General features: G+C 40.5%; 1 protein-coding gene across 1 annotated transcript in view; it reads left to right on the forward strand.

Moving 5' to 3' along the window:
* Positions 1 to 1,997: 1,997 nt before the first annotated feature.
* Positions 1,998 to 25,195, forward strand: part of syne1b (spectrin repeat containing, nuclear envelope 1b) — a 78,047-nt gene continuing 54,849 nt past the window's right edge. Inside the window, exons 1-31 of the mRNA XM_070842275.1 lie at positions 1,998 to 2,064; positions 9,331 to 9,392; positions 12,084 to 12,179; positions 13,372 to 13,455; positions 13,799 to 13,819; positions 14,384 to 14,476; positions 15,067 to 15,245; positions 15,443 to 15,639; positions 16,302 to 16,408; positions 17,022 to 17,054; positions 17,358 to 17,465; positions 17,578 to 17,715; positions 18,196 to 18,360; positions 18,508 to 18,620; positions 18,795 to 18,963; positions 19,065 to 19,161; positions 19,486 to 19,506; positions 19,831 to 20,033; positions 20,177 to 20,341; positions 20,456 to 20,608; positions 20,700 to 20,843; positions 21,172 to 21,339; positions 21,525 to 21,683; positions 21,766 to 21,930; positions 22,194 to 22,328; positions 22,499 to 22,657; positions 22,992 to 23,200; positions 23,907 to 24,015; positions 24,190 to 24,354; positions 24,595 to 24,762; positions 24,921 to 25,097. Coding sequence (XP_070698376.1) covers positions 1,998 to 2,064; positions 9,331 to 9,392; positions 12,084 to 12,179; positions 13,372 to 13,455; positions 13,799 to 13,819; positions 14,384 to 14,476; positions 15,067 to 15,245; positions 15,443 to 15,639; positions 16,302 to 16,408; positions 17,022 to 17,054; positions 17,358 to 17,465; positions 17,578 to 17,715; positions 18,196 to 18,360; positions 18,508 to 18,620; positions 18,795 to 18,963; positions 19,065 to 19,161; positions 19,486 to 19,506; positions 19,831 to 20,033; positions 20,177 to 20,341; positions 20,456 to 20,608; positions 20,700 to 20,843; positions 21,172 to 21,339; positions 21,525 to 21,683; positions 21,766 to 21,930; positions 22,194 to 22,328; positions 22,499 to 22,657; positions 22,992 to 23,200; positions 23,907 to 24,015; positions 24,190 to 24,354; positions 24,595 to 24,762; positions 24,921 to 25,097 — 4,029 coding nt within the window. The remainder of the gene's footprint in view (positions 2,065 to 9,330; positions 9,393 to 12,083; positions 12,180 to 13,371; positions 13,456 to 13,798; positions 13,820 to 14,383; positions 14,477 to 15,066; positions 15,246 to 15,442; positions 15,640 to 16,301; positions 16,409 to 17,021; positions 17,055 to 17,357; positions 17,466 to 17,577; positions 17,716 to 18,195; positions 18,361 to 18,507; positions 18,621 to 18,794; positions 18,964 to 19,064; positions 19,162 to 19,485; positions 19,507 to 19,830; positions 20,034 to 20,176; positions 20,342 to 20,455; positions 20,609 to 20,699; positions 20,844 to 21,171; positions 21,340 to 21,524; positions 21,684 to 21,765; positions 21,931 to 22,193; positions 22,329 to 22,498; positions 22,658 to 22,991; positions 23,201 to 23,906; positions 24,016 to 24,189; positions 24,355 to 24,594; positions 24,763 to 24,920; positions 25,098 to 25,195) is intronic.

The following is a 25,195-nucleotide window of genomic DNA, read 5'->3' on the forward strand; positions in this document are numbered from 1 at the left end:
TAGGAAATGACTTATCGCCCACTAATAAAGCCATTAGTTTCACCTCATAAATCCCACATAAAGGGCGTCTTATTAGAAAGTGGTACCCTCACATCTACAGCATCATGCAATCATTTGATTTTAGCATATTAATGCACATAATATCACAAAGGATTATACTACTTTACCATCTGTGGAGGTCACTGTAAACTAACTGTGATGAGCCACAAACAAACAGAGGGACACAGATACCAGGAATTCCTCTCTGTTCACCCAAAGAATGAAGCCTTTTGTCCATTAAAAGTAGGAGGACAGGACATTTTCGACGCCTCCTCCTCTGTTTCGTGCGATTTGAGGCTCCTCTTCTTCCTCTCGTGGTTTACAAACTTCACTGCACGCCACCATGTTTCATTTGCACCGTAACCAATGGCAACGAGGCAACACGCAGTCACTTCCTCTGTGAAGTGCTCGCGCTCTGCAGCCCTGAGACAGACAGACAGACAGACAGACAGGTAAGGTGAAACATCACATGCAGCTTTACTTTAGTGCTGGTTCTGGTGGTCAGGGGCGCTTCTGTTCACCGAAGCGTTCACTTGTGTTTTTGATGCTTTTCAGCCAGTTCGTACTTTGCGTCAGCGGCGTTTTCCAGTGACTTCCTCTCGAGCTGAACTGGCGCTAATACGCTCATCCTTCACATCCATTCAAGTAGCTGCACAGGTGTCCAACTTCTCTTCCTAAAGTCCAGCCAAGTGTTCAAGTGTTTGGGATGATGTGTGCATGCAGAAACAGGCCTTCATGTGAGAGGAAGCCCACGAAGCAAGTTTGGCCAAATTCAGACATTTTGTCACTCGACAATTGAACTTCCTTTTTTAATTTGTCCTGAAAGTGCTGGTGCAAGTCACCCTGTATTTGAACACATTTTATATATATATTCACTAACCATTTGACTTTTACTGGTTTTGTCCAGTTGTTGCCTGTTAATGATAGATTTGTGTTTATGTGTGTTATCTCTATTATCTTTATGCATCTGTCTATATTTATATTTGTGACATCTTGTGAATTTCCCCTTTGCACTTATCGAGAGCTCACGACTGAATTCAGTCAACTAAAGTCTCAGTCCTCACAATGTTTCTTACTTTTCATGCCTTTCACACAGGAAATGTGTTCATTTCTGATCTTAGATAGTGTCATTTGCCTGGTTCTCCATTGCATCTGATAATTCAGCTTCTTTCACAACAGACATGTTGTCATGGCAGGAACAGCAGAGGTGTCACTAATAACATTAACAAAGGCTCTGTTTGAAGTCCTGACCGAATGACGGTGAGCCTGCAGGAATCCAGCCTTTATTAGTTACACCTGTGCTTTTCCTACTTTAACATGTCAAAGTGTCCTCTGTGAAAAAGGCTTATTGAATTCCTGTGATGTCTTGTGACAAAGCTACAGAAAGACATATTACATTATTTGTTGTACTAGAAGTTCATACATGAGAAACCGATCTGAAAGGAAGCCATCTTGAAGTAGTAGCATGATAGGAAGTAAAAACAGATGGAAATTCAAATAAAAGCATGAAAATATTGTTAAAGTAGTCACATGCTGATGGTGGTAATTGAGGTAAATTGTGAGTGTGCCAAATAAATAGTACTTCTAACAAGAAAATAAGCTAAACAGTTGATTTGGTCCTCAAAAGAAGGCATATGAACCTTTAATAAGTTAATAGTGTAGTAAAATAACTGCTTGGCAAAAGGTGTCGCCTCAATTGAAACCTTCTCAACATTGTTCTTGTCTGCAGGCACTGAATGGAAGACGCGCCTCTATTGGACAGTAAACTGGCTTGTCGCTGCATGAAACCTGAGAGTCAATTGGACCTGGTCCTGCAGTGAAGTTAGAAAGAGAGAGAGAGGCGAGGATAGAGAGGGGGAGGGTGGGGCGGAGGGGATGTCCCACTCAGGTCAGTTGTGAAGGATCTTCTGCTCTCAGCATCAGTGAGCCACCTTGTCACACAGCTGCGGCGGGACGACATGGCCTCTCCAAGGCAGTTCGGTCGATCGTCTGTGGACATCGCTAATGTGATGCAAAAACTGCAGGGTGAGTGTCACTCGTTTGCTCTGCTGGCTTCTGGACAAAACGTTCTCTCCTGTGCTGCTGCTGCACAGTAATATTGTGCTGATTCAATGCCTGGGCTGCATGCCCATCTGAAGTTTGCCAGCTTTCGCGAGGCAGGATGCTCACACACACACACACACACACGCTTTCACACACACCCACACACACACTTACTCACATACAAGTATTTAGGCATATAGTTAGAAAATGTCTTACTGAAATCAAACTGTTTCTCTTATTGCTTGATGGGATTATGATAATGGAATATCCTTCCAGTTAAGCGTCTGTCTGTTCCTTGTGTACCTAATTATCTCGACTCTCTGAGGTCTGCAATGCTGGTAAGGACAGAAAGAGTTATAAAATTAGAATGCAAAGTATGCTTTTTAAAATTAAAAGTCCTACACTATGTAGCTGTCCTGCTCTCAAGCATCTGCAGCGAGAATAATAGAATCACACATTTGGTTGATTTAATCTAATGTGCATATGGTCTTTTTTGTTTTTTCCAAGATAACACATAATTTTATTTGGAATAATAAGAAAATTAACATTCATTCTCGTGACATCTTGTGACCAAACCACAAAAAAACACTATATTGTTTGGCGGCCTAGATAGGGACCTTAGGGAGTTATTTAGAGGAACAAGATTTGTTTTATTCACTGAATATTGTGGAACTCCTGATCTTGACACATGGATCAGCTCCGCTTTGATCAATTTGTCTTCACATCTTTAAATTAGATTTGATGTTGAGATTAGAAAGCCAGATTTGTCGCAAAGAGGCATGTGCTTTCACATTATTCTTTATTGAAGTAGCATCAAATCATCTTGTTCTCTGTGAAAAGAACTTTGGACAACGGACAGGAATACTTTTTTTTCTAGGAACAGGCTAAACTTTGTCTCTTTGTTTGATTTATTTTGTGGAAAATCAGAATCTTTTATCCAAGTCTTGGGTTAGAATTTAGCTCCTTAATTTTATTCTTTTGCTTTGAGAAAGGCGTGGAGTCATCAGAACATTTAATCCGGTCTGAGTCTTGACATGGGATACTGAGTCACAACAACTGTGGCTTCATGAATGCACAGACAATGCAGTGAACAAGACTAAAACCTGACACCCTTTCTGCCCTTGGTAAGAGAATAGATCGATAGCGGGAGTCTCTTTTTGTCGGTGTCCCCCTTTTGTTACAAGGGCATTAGGCCACTACCATCACTACACGAGTCTGGTTGATCGTGGCGTCCGCTTCGGCTCAGTTTAGAAGTATTTCTGGATTCACTGTATACCGGGAAATTTAACAGTTATTTCTGTTACTATAGCAACTGTTTTGAAACATTTGCCTGTGGTTGTGCCAATGCGGCTCAATTCCTACACTAGAGATACTTGGTTTCCTGTGCACTGCACAGCTATTTCCACTCTCTTGATATCGATATGTATTCTAAGCACAATGAGGGTGAAATGTGTCATTACAAAAAACGCTAAGCCTACACAAAGAGAATTAAAGTTTAAGTCTCAGTCTCAATCAGAATTCAATGCATATTTTTAAGATGATAAGAGAAACATAAAGAGATGTAATTTCTATATGTGTCTTTCTGTCCTATGAGACTAAATCTGAAAATCAGGTACCTATTTAATACTGTGCTGTTAATACTTGAAATTCACCTGAACAGTGCACAAATGGCATAAACTGCAATGCAAAGTGCCAGATACAGTCGCATGTTTCATATCAGGGAGTGGAATTTGGTGTCAGGTCACATCTGGGAGACATTATTCTGCCAGTGGTTTTAGGTGCTCTGTAAATGGCGATCAGCAAGGTCTGGGCTTTTTTTTCGCTAGTAATCCATCTCAGCTTCCTGTCATTAAAGGCATCCTGCAGAGAGGGTTACTTCACACTCACTTTGACTTGAGCAACAGTCCATCTGGGTGGATGAATTATTGACACTAGCAAATCTGTAGTCTTGTCAATACACACTGATTATCTTGCTAGTGTTTCTTGCAGTGGTCTACATTGTGTATAAAAACAGAACTTGTGCACAACCGACTTCAGGGAAATTACTTTTTCAACTTGTTGCTTTTAACATGCTGTAATAGTATTTGTCTGTTTGATTTTAATACCAAAGACCATAACGTAGTGTAGCAACACCCTGCGGCCTTAAATGCCCTCAGGGTACAAATGATGCCTCTTAGGTGTCTGGTGGAGTTTGCATGACAAGCGAGTTGCTCTCATTATTCTTGGGCTCTTGTAGGTTTCTTGTGGGTGTCAAACAGGAAGTGAAGAGACACAGCTGGTAAAGGGTGTGTGGTGACGTGGCATAGTGCCACAAATCCCCTCCCTGGTCACACACAGGCAGATATGAAACTTTTAATGTGGATTATGTTTTGATGAGTACTATTTCATTTTTTTCCTTTTCATTTTTTTTTTTAAATGTGAAATGTTATAAAGTTTTTAGCCTCCTGGCAACAACAATCATTAAGGCTAGAACAAAGAAGTATATTCTCATTTCAATGGTTCTGGGCCCAAGGTGACATCCTCAAATGTTTTGTTTTGCCGGACGAACTGTCTGATATTCAGTTTAAAATGATATAAAAAGTGACACACAGGGAATCCTCAAATTTGACAAAGTGGAACCAGTGACAGAGAAACAATCAATCATCACGTCATAGAACCTCAAACTGTCCATTCATTCTCTGCTTTTCAGCTCTAAAAATTGTGCCTTTTGATAAAATGCCCTCCTGTTCTGCAGATGCAGCCAGTAACACAAGAGCTTATATCTTTGTTGTACAAGGTCAGAAGCTAAAATGTTGAGAGCCGCTGTGGTGGAGCTCTCCCATTGTTTGAAATGTCTGCTCATCAAGGGGGTGGAGTAGTTGCATCACGGTTGGAGTAAAAACAAGTCGAAGAAAGACAAGCGTGTGTGTTGTCAGCTGTAAGAGATGCTTCTACTCTACAGTGTCAGTAACAGCTGCCAGGGACAGACAGCCTTCACACGGATATGATCCAATGCACAGGGAGCCTAATTCCCCCTTCACACTAAGCCATGCATACTTGTTATTGCAGAAGGTAGAGCTTTTGTGATTCTGCTTTCTTTTGTTGTCTTTGATTTTGAACATTAAATGACAGTATTGTCATGTTGTTTTGAAGACCAGGAAACAATTCAATAAGTAATACATCCTCGTTGTCAAGCATCTCAAAGTGGACAGCATTTCTTGTCCTGCCTGACTATTGTTGGCCTGGCAGAGCTAAAGCAGGGCTGCTCTTGGCTAAATGGAACAACAACAGAGTGAGTGGGCTTTTACAGTGCTCCCAGGTGACCAACACGGGCAAATAAAGCCAAGCACCTATAGTATAGTATTGCCAACGGTATCATCTGTCCTGAGATCACCTTAAGTACTCCATTACTCATGAGAATTGCAGATGCTTTAATGGTTTGCTCTGTGTGGTGTTTGTTGGCGGGTATATCCACTTTTAATTGCCACTTAGCTACTAGTACTACATCAGGCTTAATTAAATCAGTTGACTAAGACATAATGACTCAATGATGGGGGCTGTTTTACATAAGGATTTCATGCTTGTCAGAGCTAATTTATCCAGATCTGACCTGCTTACGTACATCTTATTACATAAAGTAAACGGTCTAAGTCAGTTCAGGACTCTGGACAGTTCCTTAATAGATAGTTTGATTGAGACTGAGGAGGTGGAATATCAGGAAAACATCAGGTTATCATTTACAAGTTACCTTTTCTACGTTCTTACATAGGTGACAGCTGTGGCTGGAGGCTTTATGTTTTCAGGTTGTTCGTCTGTCCCATTTTCATGAACATGATATCTCAGGAATGCCTTGAGGGAATTTCTTCAGATTTAGCACAGACATCCACTTGGACTCAAGGATGAAATGGTCAAGATTTGGTGATCAAAGGTCAAAGGTCAAAGGTCAAGGTCACTTTGACCTCACAAAATACGATACTTGCCATAACTTAAGAAAATATCAAATAGGATTGGACATTTGGTTGGATACTGAATTGGTAACGCTAGATAGACTGTGATGATCATATAGATCTTCTGTTTTGCGGGATTGAGGATATTTGTGGACAGACATGGATATAAATGGATGTTTGCATGTAATGCTTTGGGAGAGTCTTAATCTTGTTTTCTTATTTTTTAATCAGATAGTTGCCAATTTGACCAAAATTCTCCAGCCTGACTCTTGTGATCTTCTCCAGTGGATGGAGTTTCTCAGCTTCAGAAGCATGAAAGACGGACCATTGCCTATTTTGTAGAAAAACAGGTTCATATGTATCTCAAAGTAAGGCATCAAAAAATGTATTTTTTTGTCATAAGGATCAAAATACGGGTGTTGGTACTAGTAATGAAAAAATTCAAATAATATCTAGCTATATTTGCCTCTGGTGGAAACAAAAACACATGACTTCCTTTGCAGCAGAGAGTTTTTCCTGGGTTGGACCTCCTGTATCTGGCATTATACGTTTAGAATAGCAAAACTAAAAGCTTTTCTTTTAACCTTACCTTTAATATAACCTTGTAAAAATGGGTTCAATTGTTAAAAAATACAGTTAATTACAAGGGTAATGTGTTCATTTCTACTTTGTCCAGACCACTTTGAATACCTAACCTTGTTTGGACTGTTATAAATGACTGAGAATGAATTCTAGTATTTCTAAAAGGTCAGCTCAGCGCTCAGCTGTCAACATCATTTTAATGGTGCAACTTCTAACCTTTTTCTGTTTTGATGTAAAAAAAAAAAAAGGAAAAAAAAGCTTTTCTGGGCCAGTCCCACCAGCAGTCTATAGGAGCAGTAATAATAGAATCACAAGCTCAGGCCTATTTTTAGAATATCAGAGAAGCTTTTAGTATGCTGGTGGTCTTCAAAGAATGAAGGGATTTTTCTGCACAACAAGATAAGCAATCAAGTATCATACTTATTCACTATTGTGTGTTATATTCAAAAGAATAGAGTAGTAGTCCAATAGAAATGTAGACAGGTCAAAGTTGAAGTGCTTCCGCGAGGTCTTACAGGACAAAAAAAAGGATTTGCTTCAGAGCTTTACATGATACTGTGTGTGCAATGGGAATCCCGGGGTGGGTGTGTCTGCTTTGTCGTCACAATAGCATTGACACTGAGAGAGAGCAGGTGGTAGATGTCATGCACTAGCCACAGCATTAATTATTAAGATTTGTTGCACCATGGTGAGCTTTGTTCAGCAGTCTTTTAATTTTGTTCTCGTCCATTTAATCAATGAGCCTACAGGGACTTCATTTGATCTGACAGTCAAAATACAAAAAAATGTTTTAAAAAATTGGCAGGGAAATTTTACATGTGTGCCATCATTATCTTGGACATTGTAATACTTTTTAAATGTGCCAGTCTCATAGAAGATTAGACAAATCTTATAGGCAAACACAAACCCATGCATATGCACACACACACACACACACACACACACACACACACACACACACACACACACACACACACACACACACACACAGAAATCAGGATAATGCAGCCAAAGCTGTGACATCACCACCTCCCACATGCTGATTGGTGGAGCCATGCTTCTAGCTGATCTCTCTCCAGCCTCAGACGGTACGATGATACAGCGAGGCAGTGCAGCGGGGGCTGTGCACATCCACACAGGCATGGCTCCTCTGGATGAAAAACACAGGAAGATGGAAGGATGGGATTGTAACTGACCCCGTCTGTTAGAGTTTTCTCCTCTGCCGCCTGTGTGTGTGTGTGTGTGTCTGTGTGTGTGTGTCAGTGTGTCTGTGTGTGAGAGTGTCAGGGAGGAGGGGACGTTTTCATCACAGCCTCCAGCAGCTCTTTTGCTTTCACCGGGGAAACCAGGCAGCCAGATCTGTTTTGCTTCCTGCTGGAAAGACAAGGAAAAGGATAGCTGTGTGTTTTTGTGGCACTTTTTCCCCTTTGGATCTTATTTTCTCACATACATTTATGTATGCTGGAACTAATGAAAGGCAAAGGGAGAGGGTCGGCGAGTGGGTTATAGAATGGCTCACTATAAGGATGTATCTGTCAGGAAGACTTCTTTAAATCTGGTGACTGGATTTTTTCAGTATCTGCGTGGTAAGTAGGGCAGCAGCAGCCTCCATCTCTCATCTGTGTGCACATACACAGCTAATCTGGGTTCAGCTGGGAAAATAACATATGCTATGCTATGTTTTGTAGGTGAATCCCTGCAACATGAACTAGTTACAGTACAATGCTGCACGAACACAGCTGTATGTGTGCTGCATCTGTGTGTGTGTGTGCGTGTGTGTGTATCTGTATGTACGTGTTATGCTCCAGTGGGCATCCCCTGTGCATCAGTGATGAAGCATTTGCCTGTGGGTCAACGTAATGTCTTTGCTCCCTGTAAAGTGTTCGCATTGCTCCCTTAAACACGTGACTACTGTCTATACTTCCAAGGGTGGATGTTTAAAAATGGCCACTCTGTGCAGTGTGCAGCACTAGCCTACCGGCATGCGTGACAAGGTGTTAAAAATCAGTCCTTGATGCAACAACAGCACCACTATGGCAAAGAAATCAGATGTTTTGTTATACGTGCTGCATAATGCATGAGGCATTATGGCTGAATATATTAATAGACCACAAAAGCGGCTGGGGGTGACCTAAACAGTTATGCATGTTATTACTGAACACAGAGGTGGATTGAGAGATGTGTTGGCAGGAATTTCCTCAACTCTCATTCCCTAATCTCCTCTTATGACCTCTTTTGAGAGCCTTTCTCAGCAGCATCTATTATATTAGTGCTGGCAGGCTTATGTCATTCACATTACACAAATTTATCCTTTGCAGAAATTGTGCTTCGTAACATGCTTGGTGCAGAGCTGCTGTAATGCTACTCAGCATGACAGAGGCAGTGTGAAATGATGTGATATGAGGCAGGTTAAAGGCATGGGGAGTCCTGAAGAGGCTATTGCTAAAAGTTGTAGTTAGGGATGAATATTTTATGTATTCTATGTTTCTGTGGTAGTTATAAACCCAACCATATCCCTGTCTATTATCAATTAACAATCACTCATCCGCAAAAGCAAATCCAATCTGTGATCATCAAGGTCTATTGCATGTACTGGTATATTCTTCATTTGGTTGTGGGTCCTCTATGAATATCATCAGCTCCTTTAGACTGATGTAAGTGGATTAGGCTCAAAGTCAGCCATCAGAGCATGGGGCGTCTATCATGTACTGACATGCTCTCTTGTGCCTTTAATTTTCAGATGAGCAAGAGGCGGTGCAGAAGAGAACCTTCACAAAATGGATAAATTCTCATCTAGCAAAGGTAAGTATGAATTTCCAGTCATGCTCTCCATTGCTTACACAGGGGTTACAGAATGTAGGATTTAACGAGCTCATCAGGCTAAAACAAATTGTCACAGCAAATACATCACAAGCAAGTTGGAGGCTGTGCTGTGTTGACCTTTTCCATCAGGGAGATTCGTGATGTTTTATTGGTCGTCATGATTATGTAGCTTCTCTTTGGTCAGTGGTATTTCAGGCTACTGACCTGTCACATTGGTGGAGGGGACTGACTGCAAGACGAGCTTTGCTTTGAAACAATGATGACCCCTAATAACATGATAAAAGATAATTGAATTCATGTACTTCACTGTACATATTGACATTATTTACATAGTTTTAATTCAAATCATGTTTAATGGAACAGAGTTTGTTTACAATGATTGTTTGTTGGATCTGACGATGGAGGAGCAGCACACCCTCTGTACAGTACGCCTGTGGTTCTGTTTTCCTGAGAGGAGAACCAGTGAAAAGGTCATGCATGCTGCTTGTTGCTTTGCTGGAAAAATGACACAGACATGACAGAGCTCAGAGGCATCTTTGCAGTGTAGAACTGCACTCTGCAGTTCTGTTTTAAAGAAGCTCACTAGGGGTATTTGTACTTGGATGAGCTTCTGTACCACTAGTGGAGTGTGTTTATGTGGCCATATGGGAGGTATAATGGAATTATTCAGAAACTGGCATGTAGGGTATGAATTTGTTGTGTATTAGGTGTTTGTGTGTATTTGCTGTGTGTAGGTGTGTGTGTGGGTGTTTTGATATTCATGTGAGTGTGTGTATTTGTGGACAGGATTAGCAGGGACAGTGGTGAGGTGTGCAGATGGATAGCAAGAGGGTGAGGACAGTTCTCTGCAGGCAGTCGTCTGCTTCTGAGGCTCATGCATGTAAATTACAGGGCACTGAGTGCACAATAATAACACATGCTCACATGCTGTATTACATCACACTGTGATCTTAAAATAACAAATAATATTAGATTATGCACACTGAATTAAAGCAAACCGTAGGACTATACAATTCACCATTTTCTGAAGGACATTTTGGATTGAGCTCTTTATGACTGTAATCGCTGATGACACAGCAGAGTGTTTGAATAGTCAGACACCGCTACAGGGTTTAAGTCTGGAACCTGGCAAAGAGATTAAGTTTAGAGGGGTCTTTTGTTGAGTCGGATCTGCCCACGTTAGTTCAAAGCCTGGCTTCTAAAACTTTAGAAGAATCTCAGTTATGCGTTGGGCCAACGCAGAGACGCTTAGTTGGTCTATTCTTCATTATTCATGCACTGCGCTCAAGCTCACTCACTGTGCATACCAATAGGACTAATGTAGCATAAGCCACATCATGAAAGAGCTCTCAGTCATATTTACACCCTGTGGACAGCTGCTATATGGGTGAGATTTGCTTATTTAACAGAAAAGTTTACAGTGATGTGACTTTCCTCGTCATTGCACAAAATGTTTCTTGCAATAATGTTCAACAGTTTTCTGTGTCTGAATAAATGATAAGTATTGGACTGAATGGAATCTTGTTTTTAGGGGTGAAAGTGTGTATTATCTAAGTTTGAACTTCCTCCAGTTGTCACACTTCCCTTCCCTCTGTGTCCATTTCCTCTGATATTGTATTACTAAGCACCTTTCCAGTGATTTTCACAGTTTTTCCACTGTTAAGGTCTCATGTGACTATGTTGTTCAGTAAATTCATTTTCCAGGGTGGGAATGATTTCCATATTACAGAAGCTATTTTTGTATCATTGGGCATATCAGCAGTTTAATTGGAAAATTTGATAATTGTTTTTGTTTTGATTTAGCTGATAGGAATCGAGTAGGTATAGATTATTTTGGTCAAATAGTAAATTTAATAGACAATTAATTGTGTGTAAAGTCATGGACCTTTAGCAATGTTAATTGAACAATGTCTGTTTTTAACTAGTAGTGTTTACATAAATCTCAACAAGCTGCATAATTGCTGCAGAATTTGAATAGAAACTATGGCAACTAACAAGAACAATCTTCTACAGTACTTTTGTGAGGGGAAGAAGAGAAGTATACATGCACAGAATAACAGAGCAGAGGCTTGCTTCTTCACACTGCTTTGCCCCAAATAGGCAGCCAACTGCATACTGTCATGGAGTATGTTGAGTTGTGAAATGGCCTGTATGTGATGCCAAATAAAGAAGTCCCATGGAGAGCTTCTCTCTTAATTAAACCTTCACTCCACCAAATAAATACACACCTGTTTCATTTACTAACACTGTAATGCTTGTGTAACACGTGAGGTTATAATGCTGTCATTCATCCTGGAGATCGTTCAGCTCTGTATATGTGTGGCTGTGATATCAGGAGGCAGTATCCAATTAGGGTTAAATGAGTACCATCGCCTCAGGACTGGGCACCAAGCCACTGCTGAGGAAAAGGCACCATCTTTTCAGCTGCAGGGAGGCTCTGTGGTTGTTGCTAACAAGCCTGTTTCTCACAAACAGCATTTGGTTTCCTCCTCATCCCTGCTAATGGGTTAGAATACCAATATGCTTTCACACTATAGAAGTAACAGTGCGACATCACTGGTTCTGTAAATGCAACGGTTATTTTGGCTGAGTCATTTCTAATTACAACAACTTTCATTAGCTGTAATGATTAGTTTTTTTGCTGATAAATCTGTTTTTTCTCTCCTCCAGTATAAACCACCACTAGAGGTTAACGACCTTTTTGAGGACATCAAAGATGGGGTGAAACTCTTGGCTTTGTTGGAGGTGCTTTCTGGCCAAAGATTAGTAAGTAGTGGGATTTCTTTTACAAAGGGTTTGAACATAAATTGCACAGATATGTTGAGCTGGATTCATACCTTTAAGATGCTAAAATTGTATTTTATGCAAAGGGGAAGAGGGGAAGAGCACCCCTAAATGATATCCACTTGAAATAATGATTATGTAAATCAAGATGTGCCTTTTTACCAGCTACAGTACATTATACAGACAAGTGGTCTCATGAACTTCATGGTTTAAAAAAAGAAATTTGCAGATTCACTTATCACTTACATTATTCTTGAGTGACAAGGACAAAACACTGCATTATATTCAGTCTATTGGAGGAAAATAAGTGACAGATTGTTGACTAAATACTGTAAACTCAGTCAGATGCACAAAACAATACCTTAAAATTTTTACCTCTATTTTTAAATTTTTTTTTTTTACCTTAAATTGTCAAGAGAGATCTCTCTCTCTAATGCAAGACTATCCCAATACTACAACTGGATCAGGATGCAACCAAAACCTAACTGAAGACCATATGTCCATTCTAACGTAGGCAACAAGAAATTAAGGTGGCTCAGTCGTGTGATATATTTGTATTTTACAAAAAAAAAAAAGAAATCTGAACTTCGAATAAAAAGCTCACAATAAGCATTGGGTCACTGCAGAGACATCGCAGTATCATAATTAGATCTGAGCCTCCCCACTGTGAGAAGCTGTTGGCTCAGTGGTGTCCGTTTCTCCCTGAAACACACACACACACACACACACACACTGACCCAGACTCTGATTGAGATTTAGTAATTACACCGGACTTGAAATAAACTGCCGTGTCATCTGTAAAACTGTTACTTGGCAGATTAGTTAGTTGCATGTCATGGTCCCTGATGTGCAGCCCCACTGTTTTGTATCAGCCAAAAATTAGAACAGCCAATGAAGCCGATTGTAACTCATGTTTCAGAGCGCAGGATAAACATTTCTTAAAACAGCTTTTGCATTCACCAGTTAATTTATGTAAGAAAAGCTCTGTAAATACCCCCAGGCCTCTTTCACTATCCGGCGTGCAACTAGTGGCAAACATTATGGTTTTTTCAACCAAAGTGAGCTGTTGGTATAGCTGACAAAATTACCATCTGTAGGCAATGTCTTACCATCAACACATTGTTGAATTGCTCTTGCCAGCTTGATTTTCACTTTCTGTCCTCCCTGTCTTTAGCCCCGTGAGCAAGGCCGCCAGCTGAAGAGGATCCACTGGGTTTCCAACATTGGCACTGCACTAAAATTCCTCGAAGGCAGGAAGGTAAACATATAGTTATGATAGCAGTTTCACCTTTTGAATATTTTTAAAAACTTGATTATCATACCAAAAAAAAGAAAAAGAAAACATGTTTTGAAGAAATCCAGATTAAGAACTCATGAAAAAAACCTCTTGATTAGATATTTGTTAGTGCACATAAGGTGTTTCTGTTTGCGCAACATGCACTATGTTCAGAGAAGCAGCAGACAGAAACAGGACTTCTTGATTACATAACCCATCTCTAAATCTCTTGGCTCTATGAAGCCTGTGTCCCACTTTCGTTTGGGTTCCCTGAGGACTGAGACTTACATTGTTGTGATCTCTCTCCCATCATGTGTGCCTTCAGTCTGTGTATCGAGGATCTCCGGTCAGTCACAAATAAACGCCTCGTGTGATCATATACTGTATGCATTCTTTTCATTTGATGCACGATGTGTACTCGGCAATGCTTTGATACAGCCATTCGGTTTTTATAAGTGTAGCCATTACGCTTTTCCGCTGACATGCATTTTGATGCATTTTGACTCAAACACACTGGTTACTGATGTGCCCGGCTTCCTACAATTCTGAACTGATCAAATGTAGAGAACATTTTAAATTGTGGCAGTTCTCCAATGCAAGGTTTGCAGTGCTTTGGTATCACTTTTCCTTTAATGCCTACTTGAACACAATTGTCCTATGTTTTCTGTTTTTTCCTTCCGGTTTCACTTTAACTGTGGCTGTTTCTGCCTTCCTGGTTTGGCTATATTGCATTACTTACATCAAAGACCTGACTTTGATGGCTTTGAACAAAAAAAGCTTGCAATATTCCTATAGACATTCCTATATGAAACTCAAGGGGCTGTTGTTGGGCGAAAATGCAAAAGATTCTCACTTCCAGACTCTGCATGAGAATTATTTTCCTGAATGCTCTGCTTGGCTTTTGTTTCAGATCAAACTTGTTAACATTCATGCCACTGACATCGCAGATGGACGACCATCAATTGTCCTTGGGTTGATATGGACCATTATCCTCTACTTCCAGGTAATACTTCATGCCTTCTGATGCCTAAATCCTGAGAATTTAATAACTGGGTTCACTCCAAGGTGAGTTGATGCCCTAAGAACAAATCCTGCACTTCACAAACTCCTGGACCAAATGTTTTGTGCTCGACATTGTGATGCAACGTAGATCTTTGTCTTTCCAAAACTTTAAGTAGTGCAATGTATGCATAAAGTGGATTTCACTGGATAGATTATGCCACGAAATACAGATTCAAATGGATGCCATTTTCTTTGCATGTTGCTTAACATACTGCACTATCTTTGCACAATCACTATATTCACTTTTTTAAATGCTGCCATTCCACTGCTCTGTACATATTGTAAATACTGCTATACTGCTACCAATTTTTGCTACTTGTGTATGTGTATATATTTATATATATATATATATATATATATATTTCTTTTTCCTATTTTAATATTCTCATATTTCTATTTATTGTCTTGTTGGAATGTCATATGGGAGAGGTCAGACAGAATTTCATTGTACTTTGCTGTATGATGACAATAAATCTGATTCTGATTCTGTGGTCACCTCTTCTTTTCCTGTTGTTCTTGTTCTTTATTTAGATTGAGGAGTTAACCAGCAACCTGCCAGCCCTCCAAGCCCTGTCCAACAGCAATTCTTCTGTGGAGAGTATAGCTAGCTCTGAAACAGGAAGCCCTCCCATGAAGCGGAAGGTGGTTAACAAATTTCAGGGCAATGCCAAGAAGGCCCTGCTCAGATGGGTGCAGTGCACAGCAGCCAAGTATGTTGCTTTCATATGACCTTTTTTTTATTTAGATATTGCAATATAGATACGGGAATAAAGTAATTTTCTATTTAATGTAGAAGATACATTATAGATAAGTTGCAGCTGCAGTGTATCTATCTTAGTGTGTCTTTCATAGCAAAACGTTTGTGTATGCTTGTGTATACATAAATGCTTATGTATGTGATTTTCAGGTATCATGGAATAGAAGTGAAGGACTTTGGTCCCAGTTGGCGCGATGGTGTTGCTTTCCAGTCGGTGGTGCACGCCATCAGGCCAGACCTGGTTGACATGGAGGTGGTGCAGAGGCGAAGCAACAGGGAGAATCTGGAGGATGCCTTTGCACTTGCAGAAAATGAGCTGGGCATTCCCCGTCTGCTGGATCCAGAAGGTAGACTTATCTTGTCCTGTGTAGCAGACTTTTCAGATAAAATAGCAGTGAGGTTTGCCAATGGTTCAGACACAAATGCAGCAAATATACAGTCTTAATTAAATAAAATACAATGTAATAGTCTGTCAATCCATTCTGCAGGACTGTTTTTGACTAAATGTGCGCTGAAAAGATCAGTGAAATCCCCCAGAGGATTAAAATTTGTGTTTACTCGTGGCTCTGAGTTTTAGACTTTGAAAAAGAAGCAGTCTGCAGTGACTCTGCAGTCCTGTCTCCACTAGCAGAGTCGTGATGCTTTATTGCACAAAGAGCTGCACTGAAACGTCTCTGCTTTTACGGGAACTTGACCCTAATTTCTGGAAACATCAGGTCAAGGATGGAGATGAAAGTAGACATCTATAATTAGCTGTCAGGCCTGAAGAGATTTATCCTCTTGAGGATGTAAAATGTGTTTTATGTAATCCCATATTGACTTAAAACCAAATGTGATGGCTCCAGCATATCTGCTCTTTATTTCACAGGTGTGACATCATGTTTAAAGCTAAATACAGAAAGTATTTTAGGAGGCCTAGAAAACATTTTCGACTTATGTTTAGAGCAGTTAATTTTCAGTGTAGAGTTTCATCAGATGTGCATCTGATGTGTGTGTTGCCATCTTGTAGATGTGGACGTAGACAAGCCAGATGAGAAATCCATCATGACATACGTGGCTCAGTTCCTCAAGCACTACCCAAACCCTCACTCCGAGACTGATGGGCAACAGGATGAGGTACTTTGTTTAAAGTGTTACAGCTATATACTAAGTGCATGTAAGGCAGTGATACTACGAAATACTGAATTAGAATTAGTAACTTCATGTCTTCTTTTTCATAAAGTTGTAGATGTTGTAACCATTCGCGTTTCCCAAAAGCTGCCCAGTGCACATCATTCATTGAGAATGGCCACATGCAGAGATCATAACAACAGTATATGCTCGATGATATGCTTGATTTAACTGTTGCCTGCAATTTTTCCTGTCTGTCATTTTATCACATGACGTTCTCATGAATCAAAATGATCATAGCATGAACACAGCACCAATATATCATCAAAACTTCATCATAATTGTGTTTTCCATCATCAGATTCATTTAATTTGTCCATCTATTTATTTTTTGTGCACATTAAGCTGCTTCTTGGCTCAATTCCAACTTTTGCACTGTCAGTGCCGGTACTTCAGGTGAGAGTTCAGGTCATAGCACTGCATGCTTTCTGTTTGGAGTGTATTCCCGCCTCACCATCATCCCATTTTCCATCCACTTGGCTTCTTTTTTTCCTCGCTGTTCTAATGCATTTTGTGGTGTGTTTGCATCTCTTTGTGTGCCTTGCTGCTTTCCTGGATAGTTTGGTCCCCAAGATATAGAACAAATGCTTGAGGTATGTTTCACTAAATTAACAGACCAAATCAGAGGACACTTGTGTCCGTACCCCTTTCCTTCTACCATGAGTTCTAAAACTAATCTGTGCTAATATCAAGAGGTCGGTTTTGTGTGTAATCCTGGCAGGTTAAGTCTCTTTTTCTAGTCCTTAACTGTGTGTTTTTCTCTTTTGATCGATGACGTATTTCTGGAATGTCAGTTATGTGTGAGTTTCTCAACATATTTGCATGCTGACTTGAAGAAAAAGATTAAAGTAAGTTTGTTTCCTGTGACTAAGCTTCATGTCCACTGATTGTGACAGAGAGAAGAGCGGAAGATGCTGAGAGAGCTGAAGGTGTTTTTGGATCAGCTGGAGAGAGATGTGCTGCGGGCCCAGGGAGCAGAAGGAAACCTCACTGACAAATATCAGGTGAGTCAGCCCTGGAAAGGCAAAGTGCATTGTTACATAACACTCTGCATTGACATATACATTTATCACCTCATACTGCATTTCTTTCTCATTTTATCTTTTTGTCTTGCAGGCATTTAAGAGCTTCCGTGTACAGTATGAAATGAAGAAAAAGCAGACAGATCCACTTCTGCAGCCAGTCCACAGAGACGGCAAGCTGTCCGTGGACCAAGCACTAGTCAAACAGGCATGGGACCGTGTGTCTGCCAGGGTAATTGCACTGTGTACTTCTGCATTAAGGATCTACATGAATGATTTATAACCAACAGATTCAGTTATGATATTTAATCAAAACTAAATCAAACAAAACCTTAGAATGAATACTAAATTGTCTGAATGTTATTTGTCATTCCACTTTTCTTTTCTTGAAAATCGCTTTGCCTACTGAAAGTTATCATAATGAGAGAAACACAACTCAGAGTTCCCCTTTTCACTGGCTGCCAGTGAAAGTTCAGTGGGGTGCAAGCATTTGAATTAGAGTTTGTTCAGAGGGGAGGAGACGGGAACAGAGGGGGTTTTGTTCATTGGGCAGTCTGCTCCTCTGGACATCCACAGCTTGTCTGGACTCGCATAAAACTCTTTTGTAGCCGGAATGCTTGTGAACATGTGGAAATGTTTTGATCAGCATAGCTTCCTCTATGGCGGGATCTTGCTTTGGTAGAGTGGGCTTTTTAATGGATGTCAATTGCAGCTGCTGGACTGGCACATCCATCTGGACAAGTCCTTGCCTGGCCCTCTGGGAGTGATTGGAGCCTGGCTTCACAGGGCAGAGATGGCTCTGAGAGAGGACATTCCCATCCAACACGCTCATGAAGAGACAGCCAATGTTCTTCACAGAAAACTAGAGCAGCATAAGGTAACGCAGCGGACCTTTGAGTTTCAATGTATTTGGATACCTCTCATGCTAGTGCCATAGTAGGCATCCAAATCATTTTATACGGATACATTAGCCCTACACAGGAAAGCCAGCGTGGACATGATTATATGTAATACAATTTTGCAGGAGGTGTTAAAAAACTTAGAATCGCACAGGCAGACCTTCCAGCAGATCCACAGGGACAGATCAGTGAATGGGGTTCCTGTCCCACCGGAGCAGCTCCAAGATATGGCTGAGCGGTAAGATCTTTATCAGAATAACTGTAATTGATTATTGTCCTGTGAATTAATTTTATGCACCAAAAATTGCATTTACTTGAACATCAACTTGATGGTCAACATTTGTCTTTTAAGCCTCCTGTAAAGTCAAAGCAAAAACAGAATCATTATTGCACACATCTGTTTAATTTGCAGGTTCAACTTTGTGTCTACATCATCATATGCTCACTTGATAAAACTGGAATTCTGGGAAATTAAGTATCGACTGATGGCATTTCTGGTGTTGGCTGAGTCAAAGCTCAAGTCCTGGATCATTAAATATGGCAGACGGGACTCTGTTGAACTCCTGTTGCAAACCTACCTTGTACGTTGGAATTATTTGTATTGTAATTTCAGTATTTGAGTGTCACTGGGTCTATCAAACTATTTAATCTGTATATTTATTTCTTTTCATTTCTATTCCAGACTTTTGTGGAAGGCCACAGGTTCTTTGAGCAGTATGAAATAATCTACACAAACCTCAAGCAAGCTGCAGAAGTTTATGTAAAGTCAGACAGTTCAAGTAAGACTCTTTACAATCGATACAATTGACTTACAATTGATTGTATTAACTGATTAATACATTGTAATATTATAATATATTATAATATTTGTTTGCTATTTTTATATATGTAATTTATGTGTATTTAATCTATCTATCTATCTATCTATCTATCTATCTATCTATCTATCTATCTATCTATCTATCTATCTATCTATCTATCTATCTATCATCTGTCTATCATCTATCTATCATCTATCTATCTATCTATACACACACACACACATACATAAAAATGTTTTTGGGCTCATGGTAAACAGTCTTATTATCGATTTTATGTTACAGGGTCTAAGACCTGTAACAAAGGTAAGTCCAAAAACAGTCCGACAATCTTTAAAACCTCAAATTTGCCTGTCTCCTGAGCCATTTCTTTCTGTATATGTCATGCTGCACTCTTCTTCTCTAACATACCTTTAGCCCCCAGAACTGAAAAATATAAAGACTGCATTATGCATGAAAAAGTAACAAGAACTGCATTTGATGGAATGCTATTTTAGCACGATCTTCCTGACCTAACACACTCAAGCATCAACCAAATGGCAGATATAATCAAATGCTATTTTTATTCCAGTACAATTGATACCCATATAGGTTAAAACTAAACTGATCTAATTCCACATTTACTTTCAGTTGATGAAGCAGAAGGGGTTAGTAAATTCCTCAGTGATGCCACAGCTCAGTGGAAGAACCTGGCATTGGAGGTGCGGAGTGTTCGCAGCATGTTGGAGGAGGTGATCTCTAACTGGGAGAAGTACAGTAGCACAGTGGCAGCTCTGCAGGCCTGGCTAGAGGATGCTGAGCAAATGCTCAATCACTCAGAGAATGCCAAACGTGTAAGTACAGTCACAGATACTGACAATGACTCTATTTGTGCTGCTAAACTCTATGAGGAATGTTTTTTAAGTGGTCACAAGGCGTTTGAGACTCTATGCATCTACTGCATAGCTATGACATTTGTGTTCCTGTCTTCTTTAAGGATTTCTTCAGAAACCTCTCTCACTGGATGCAGCAGCACACGGACATGAACGATGCTGGGAACTTCCTTATTGAGACATGTGATGACACAGTCTCACGAGATCTGAAACAGCAGCTTCTCCTCCTGAATGGGAGATGGAGGGAGCTGTTTGTCAAAGTCAAACATGTAATTACAATAACATTTTGAAAATATCATAATGAGACCTTCTGCCATATCAGCCTATGGTTTCAAAAAAGATAAAAGTGATCCATTTACTGTCTCCCTCTGTTTCACTGGTAGTATGCAAGAGCAGACGAGGTTGATAAGCTGAGGCAAGACTACCAAGATGGGATTAATACGTTGAAAATGTTCATGGATGCAACCAATGAGAAAATGACTGCTCCTGTCCAAGTATCTTTCCTGAACGTCAGAGCATTTGCTCAAGATGTTGAGGTAAGCAGCCGATAAGCTCATCCTTTTTCTCAGATCTTTCGTTCCTTTTCTGTACAATGAAAAAAATGTTACTCTATATATTCTAATTTAGGATATCAAGCACAAAGTGCCAGCCATGGAAGCCGCCTGTAAGGCAGCGTGCCGTACAGCTCAGCTGTTGACCAAAGACACGCCACAGGAGGAAGTTTCACAGATGATGGCTGTGATGGCCTCGATCAAAGAACAGCTGAGCAAGGTGCGTTAACGCCATGCACTTGTCTCTTCTTTCTGTGTGCGTTTGTGTGTGTGTTCATTATAGTTAAACTGGTCTGGGGTTTTTCATGCTGATACTGATGCCCAGTTTGTATGGAAGGTGAACTTGTAGTGAGGAGTGCATACTTATTTATACAATATGTCAATATGTACAATATATATATCTTTTTTTTTTTGTATTCATATGCACCTACCCAAACCTTACTGTAACCTTCACCAAAATAACTTCCTGGATTATTAACCAAATTAGTTACCTTAATACAAAAGTAAACTTGTGATTTATGGTAGTCAACATGCTTTCATCCAACCAGGTAAGGGAGAGATGTTTGCCTCTGCTGAGGGAGTCCCAGTCTCTATTACCTCCGCTGGAAGAAATGGAGAAAAACATCACAGGTTTCTACCAGGCTCTGGAGAAGGCCAGTCATATCACCAGCACCACTGACTCTGAGGGACCAGTAGACTTTAAACAGAAATGCCAGGTAACTTATACAGTTTCAGTATGGTACCTAGCAAATTTTCTTAAATGATTTGAATACATAGATAAACATTTACATGAAGTACCCAGTACGAAGGATTCTTGATTTGCCTTTTTTGGAGAGCCACGTTTTAGACAGAAAAGCATCAAATAAATGGCTAAAGCCCTTCTTGTCGCTGAATACTGCAGGAGCTGGCGACCTTCACACATAGTTGTAAGAAGTGTTTGACATCAATAGAGAGAAACCACCAGACCATCCAGAAAATAATGAGCAGCAGTAAAACCCTCGAGCACATGGACATGAGCCTTTTGCAGAAAAGAGTAGGAGACCTGCAGTCCTCCTCACAGGTACAGTAAACCTTCAGGCTTATTTCAGGTCTATTCAGCTTTTACAATTTTAGCATTTAAAAATTCTTATTTGTGTGTTTAGGCCATGATTAAGGAATCTACAGAGTGGCGGAAGCATGTGGAGGCAAACAGCAGCCTCATGAAGAGGTTTGATGAGTCACGGGTAGAGCTGGAGAAGGTTCTGAAAATGGCACAGAACTGTTTGACAGAAAGAGGCAACCCAGAGGAGCTGCTCAAGAAACACACAGTAAGAAAACGGGACCTTGTGCAACATTCAAGTTAGAGCATTTGTTTATGGCTTACAGTGTGCTGATGAGGCACCCAAAACATCCCTCTGTCTGTCTATAATGCCATAACTAGCTGGAAATACAGAGTTCGTAAACACAACATATGTCTATTAAATACAAGAATCAGTGTTGGCACATAATTGAACATTGCACTGGATGGTAATAAGGATTGAGCTGTTCTATACAAAGCGTGACACATGATGAGGTCTTGCTTTTTTTGCAGGAGTTCTTTGGTCAGCTGGACCAGCGCGTCTTGAACACATTCCTCAAGGCCTGTGATGAGCTGACAGACATTTTGCCAGAGCAGGAGCAGCAGTCGCTACAGGAAACAGTCAGGAAGCTGCACAAACACTGGAAGGTTAGTACCCTGAATAGTGTCAGGTGCAAGGATGCGGATTTAAGCAGATAATAAAGAAAATTTGATATTCCCATCATATATGTTTTTATTATGTTAGATAAATTAGTTAGATATATGAAACAATAAATCTCCCACAAACAATTGGTATTGTTGTGTTTGTCATTTCCCAGGATATTCAGACTGATGCCCCCTTTCACCTCCTGCATCTTAAAGTGGAGGTGGAAAGGAGCAAGCTGATGGCGTTGCTGCAGGAGTGCCAGGCAGAGGTGACCAGGGAGAACCGCCACCTGGCTAGCATCGGGAGCGAGAGGCTCATCAAGGAGCACAGGGTGAGTGCAGAGTGGCTGGCCGGCTGGCTGAGTCTCATGTATTGATTAAGTCAGTGTGAAATGATTCAGTGTAAATTCACCTCTGTGTAGCAGTGTAGCAAGATTTTGATGATCTTGAGCCAAAAGAACTGAGGCTCTTCTAGTGTCAAGCAAATAGATCAATTAGATCCTCAGACCTAAAGGTGACCGTGCTTTAGTCATCAGGGCCCCGCGGCATCGGAATGACCTGTCTGAGGAGATGAGGCTCGCGGGCTTCAAATCACCAATTTTTATAAACTTGCTTTTATGAGATGTCTCTTAATTACTTTTATTGTGGTTTTTCTTGTCACTTTAGGCCTTCTTTAGGGAAAAGGGCCCTCAGTCCATTTGTGAGAAAAGGTTGCAGCTGATGGAGGAACTTTGTCAAAAGCTCCCTGAGGGTGACCCTGTCCACCAGATCCTGGAAACAGCGAAAAAGGACTTCTCTGAGGTGCGGGAGGAAATCGAGAGCACGCATCAGAAACTAATGCAGCACCCAGATAAATGGAAGGAGTACAATGCAAGGTACGATAACGACTTATTTTAGTGAAGTCCTCTTATAATGTTGTGGTGGTTGCAGTGTCCATGCGTACAACAGTCCAGCATAGGAATGATTCTTTGGACTGTTGCAGTGCTGCTGCAACAGCAGAACAATGTGTTATTCATTACCCAGGCAGTGTGCTGTGTTCATGACATCCCCAAAGTAATCATGTTAAAATTCTTTCATTCACTTGATACCAGGAGAGAGAGATAAGATGAAAAGAAGGTTTTGCGATGCTTATGGTTTTAATACATACTAAAAAGGCAAAAGTGCTTTATTTTGCTCCACATTGTCTGCACTGTCAGCACACACTGCACAAAGGAAACACAACAGTAAACACAAATAGTTATTATGAGCGCCCTGATGTGTAATTACATCATGAGCAGGTGCACATTCGCAAATGAATATTTGAGGTCCAAGATTTCCATCACAGTTTGTAGAATACAAATATCATTTTCAGGATGTTTTTATCAATTATTGATGTGTTAATTGTCTTTTTGATCAGTTGTTACAGACTCTTGCAGGCTTTTGGTGAAAGACTCACACATTGTGAATTTGATGCGTGACAACAGGCCTTTAATAAACTCAGTGCTGACAGTGTGCAGAAGTGAAGCTTTTTCTTTCACAAATAATTATTTCTGAAATCTTACTGAGTTTGAAATAGAGTTTTCCCTCTATGGTGTGAAACAGGTACGCTGAACTCTCCTGCTGGCTTATATCTAAAGAAAGTCAACTAAGGCTGCTGAGAAACAGAGCCAATGACCCCAGAAAATATGGCCAGGTGAAGTCTTCCATCATGGTGAGTCCAACAGTCCACTGACAGTCCCCTCCTAACCTCCTAGCCTCCTCTGTGGTGTGTCACTTGTGATGTCCTCCTGACTTATCCAGTGGTTTTGCTGAGGAGATGAGACTGTAAAAATAAGATGACTCTTGTGACCACATGGGCTGTATCACACTCTTTTGTTGTATGCAGGAGCTGAGGAATGATGCAGAGCTACAGGAGGGGAATCTTGGCTGGTTGAAAGCTCGTGTGGCTGTGCTTATTGAGATTTGTGCTGACAGCGATGGCCAGAGGCAAGGAAGTGCACTCAGCAAGCTCTCTACTGATTTTAAGGGTCTTCTTGCTTCTCTCTCAGAGGTAGGTGAAGCTTTTACGTGTTTTATTGGTGTCAGACACAATCCAGACATTATATCAATTGAGGATGAGAATCAACAGTGTGCAGCTTAAACATTTCAACCTTATTTATTTTATATTATTAAAGCATTATCATTAATAGGTAAGATGTATGTTTGATTGTACTAAACTGGACACACATATCCCAGCATCACTTTGTCAAGTTTGTTTTCATACTGTATTTCTCTCTGTTATATCTTCCAGGCTGAAAAGATGGTGCTGGCTGTGGGGGACTGTGTACAGTTCAGAGAGGAGGTACAAGCTACTTTGGGTGATCTTATACAGGGGCAGAAAGATGCTCAGACTGAGGTCACCAAAATATTGGACAGTCCAACTGTTAGAGAAGCCCAGCAACTGCATCTCGTTCACCAGGTAATGAAGGATATTCACAAAAAGTGAATGGCCTTGGGAAAAAAATAATTGACTGTGCTTGACTTCATTTGGACTGTTTTGATGGCAGTTTACTCACAGGGTTAACTTCAAAATGAGTTCAATACATTTACACTTTGAATGTGCCTTCATTCACATAGCAACTATTAAAACGCCTAAAGCTGAAGAGAAAGGATGTCCAGCAGCTGATCACCAGAGGTCAGCAGCTCCAGGCTGAGGAGGGTTTGGGAGAGACTCTGCAGCAGGACCTGCAGAGTTTAGAGAACACGCTCAGCAAAATGGAGCAGAATATGGACTCACAGGAGCAAAGCCTTGAGGTGAGCAATGTCACTAACTCGTAAGTCAAGAAACTGTTGTGAATAACAGTTCACAGTGGGTCAAATAATGAAGTAAATCAGAGCTGCTGCTCTGAATA

Source organism: Pempheris klunzingeri, chromosome 13 (assembly GCF_042242105.1).
Source record: "Pempheris klunzingeri isolate RE-2024b chromosome 13, fPemKlu1.hap1, whole genome shotgun sequence".
NCBI classification, from domain to species: domain Eukaryota; kingdom Metazoa; phylum Chordata; class Actinopteri; order Acropomatiformes; family Pempheridae; genus Pempheris; species Pempheris klunzingeri.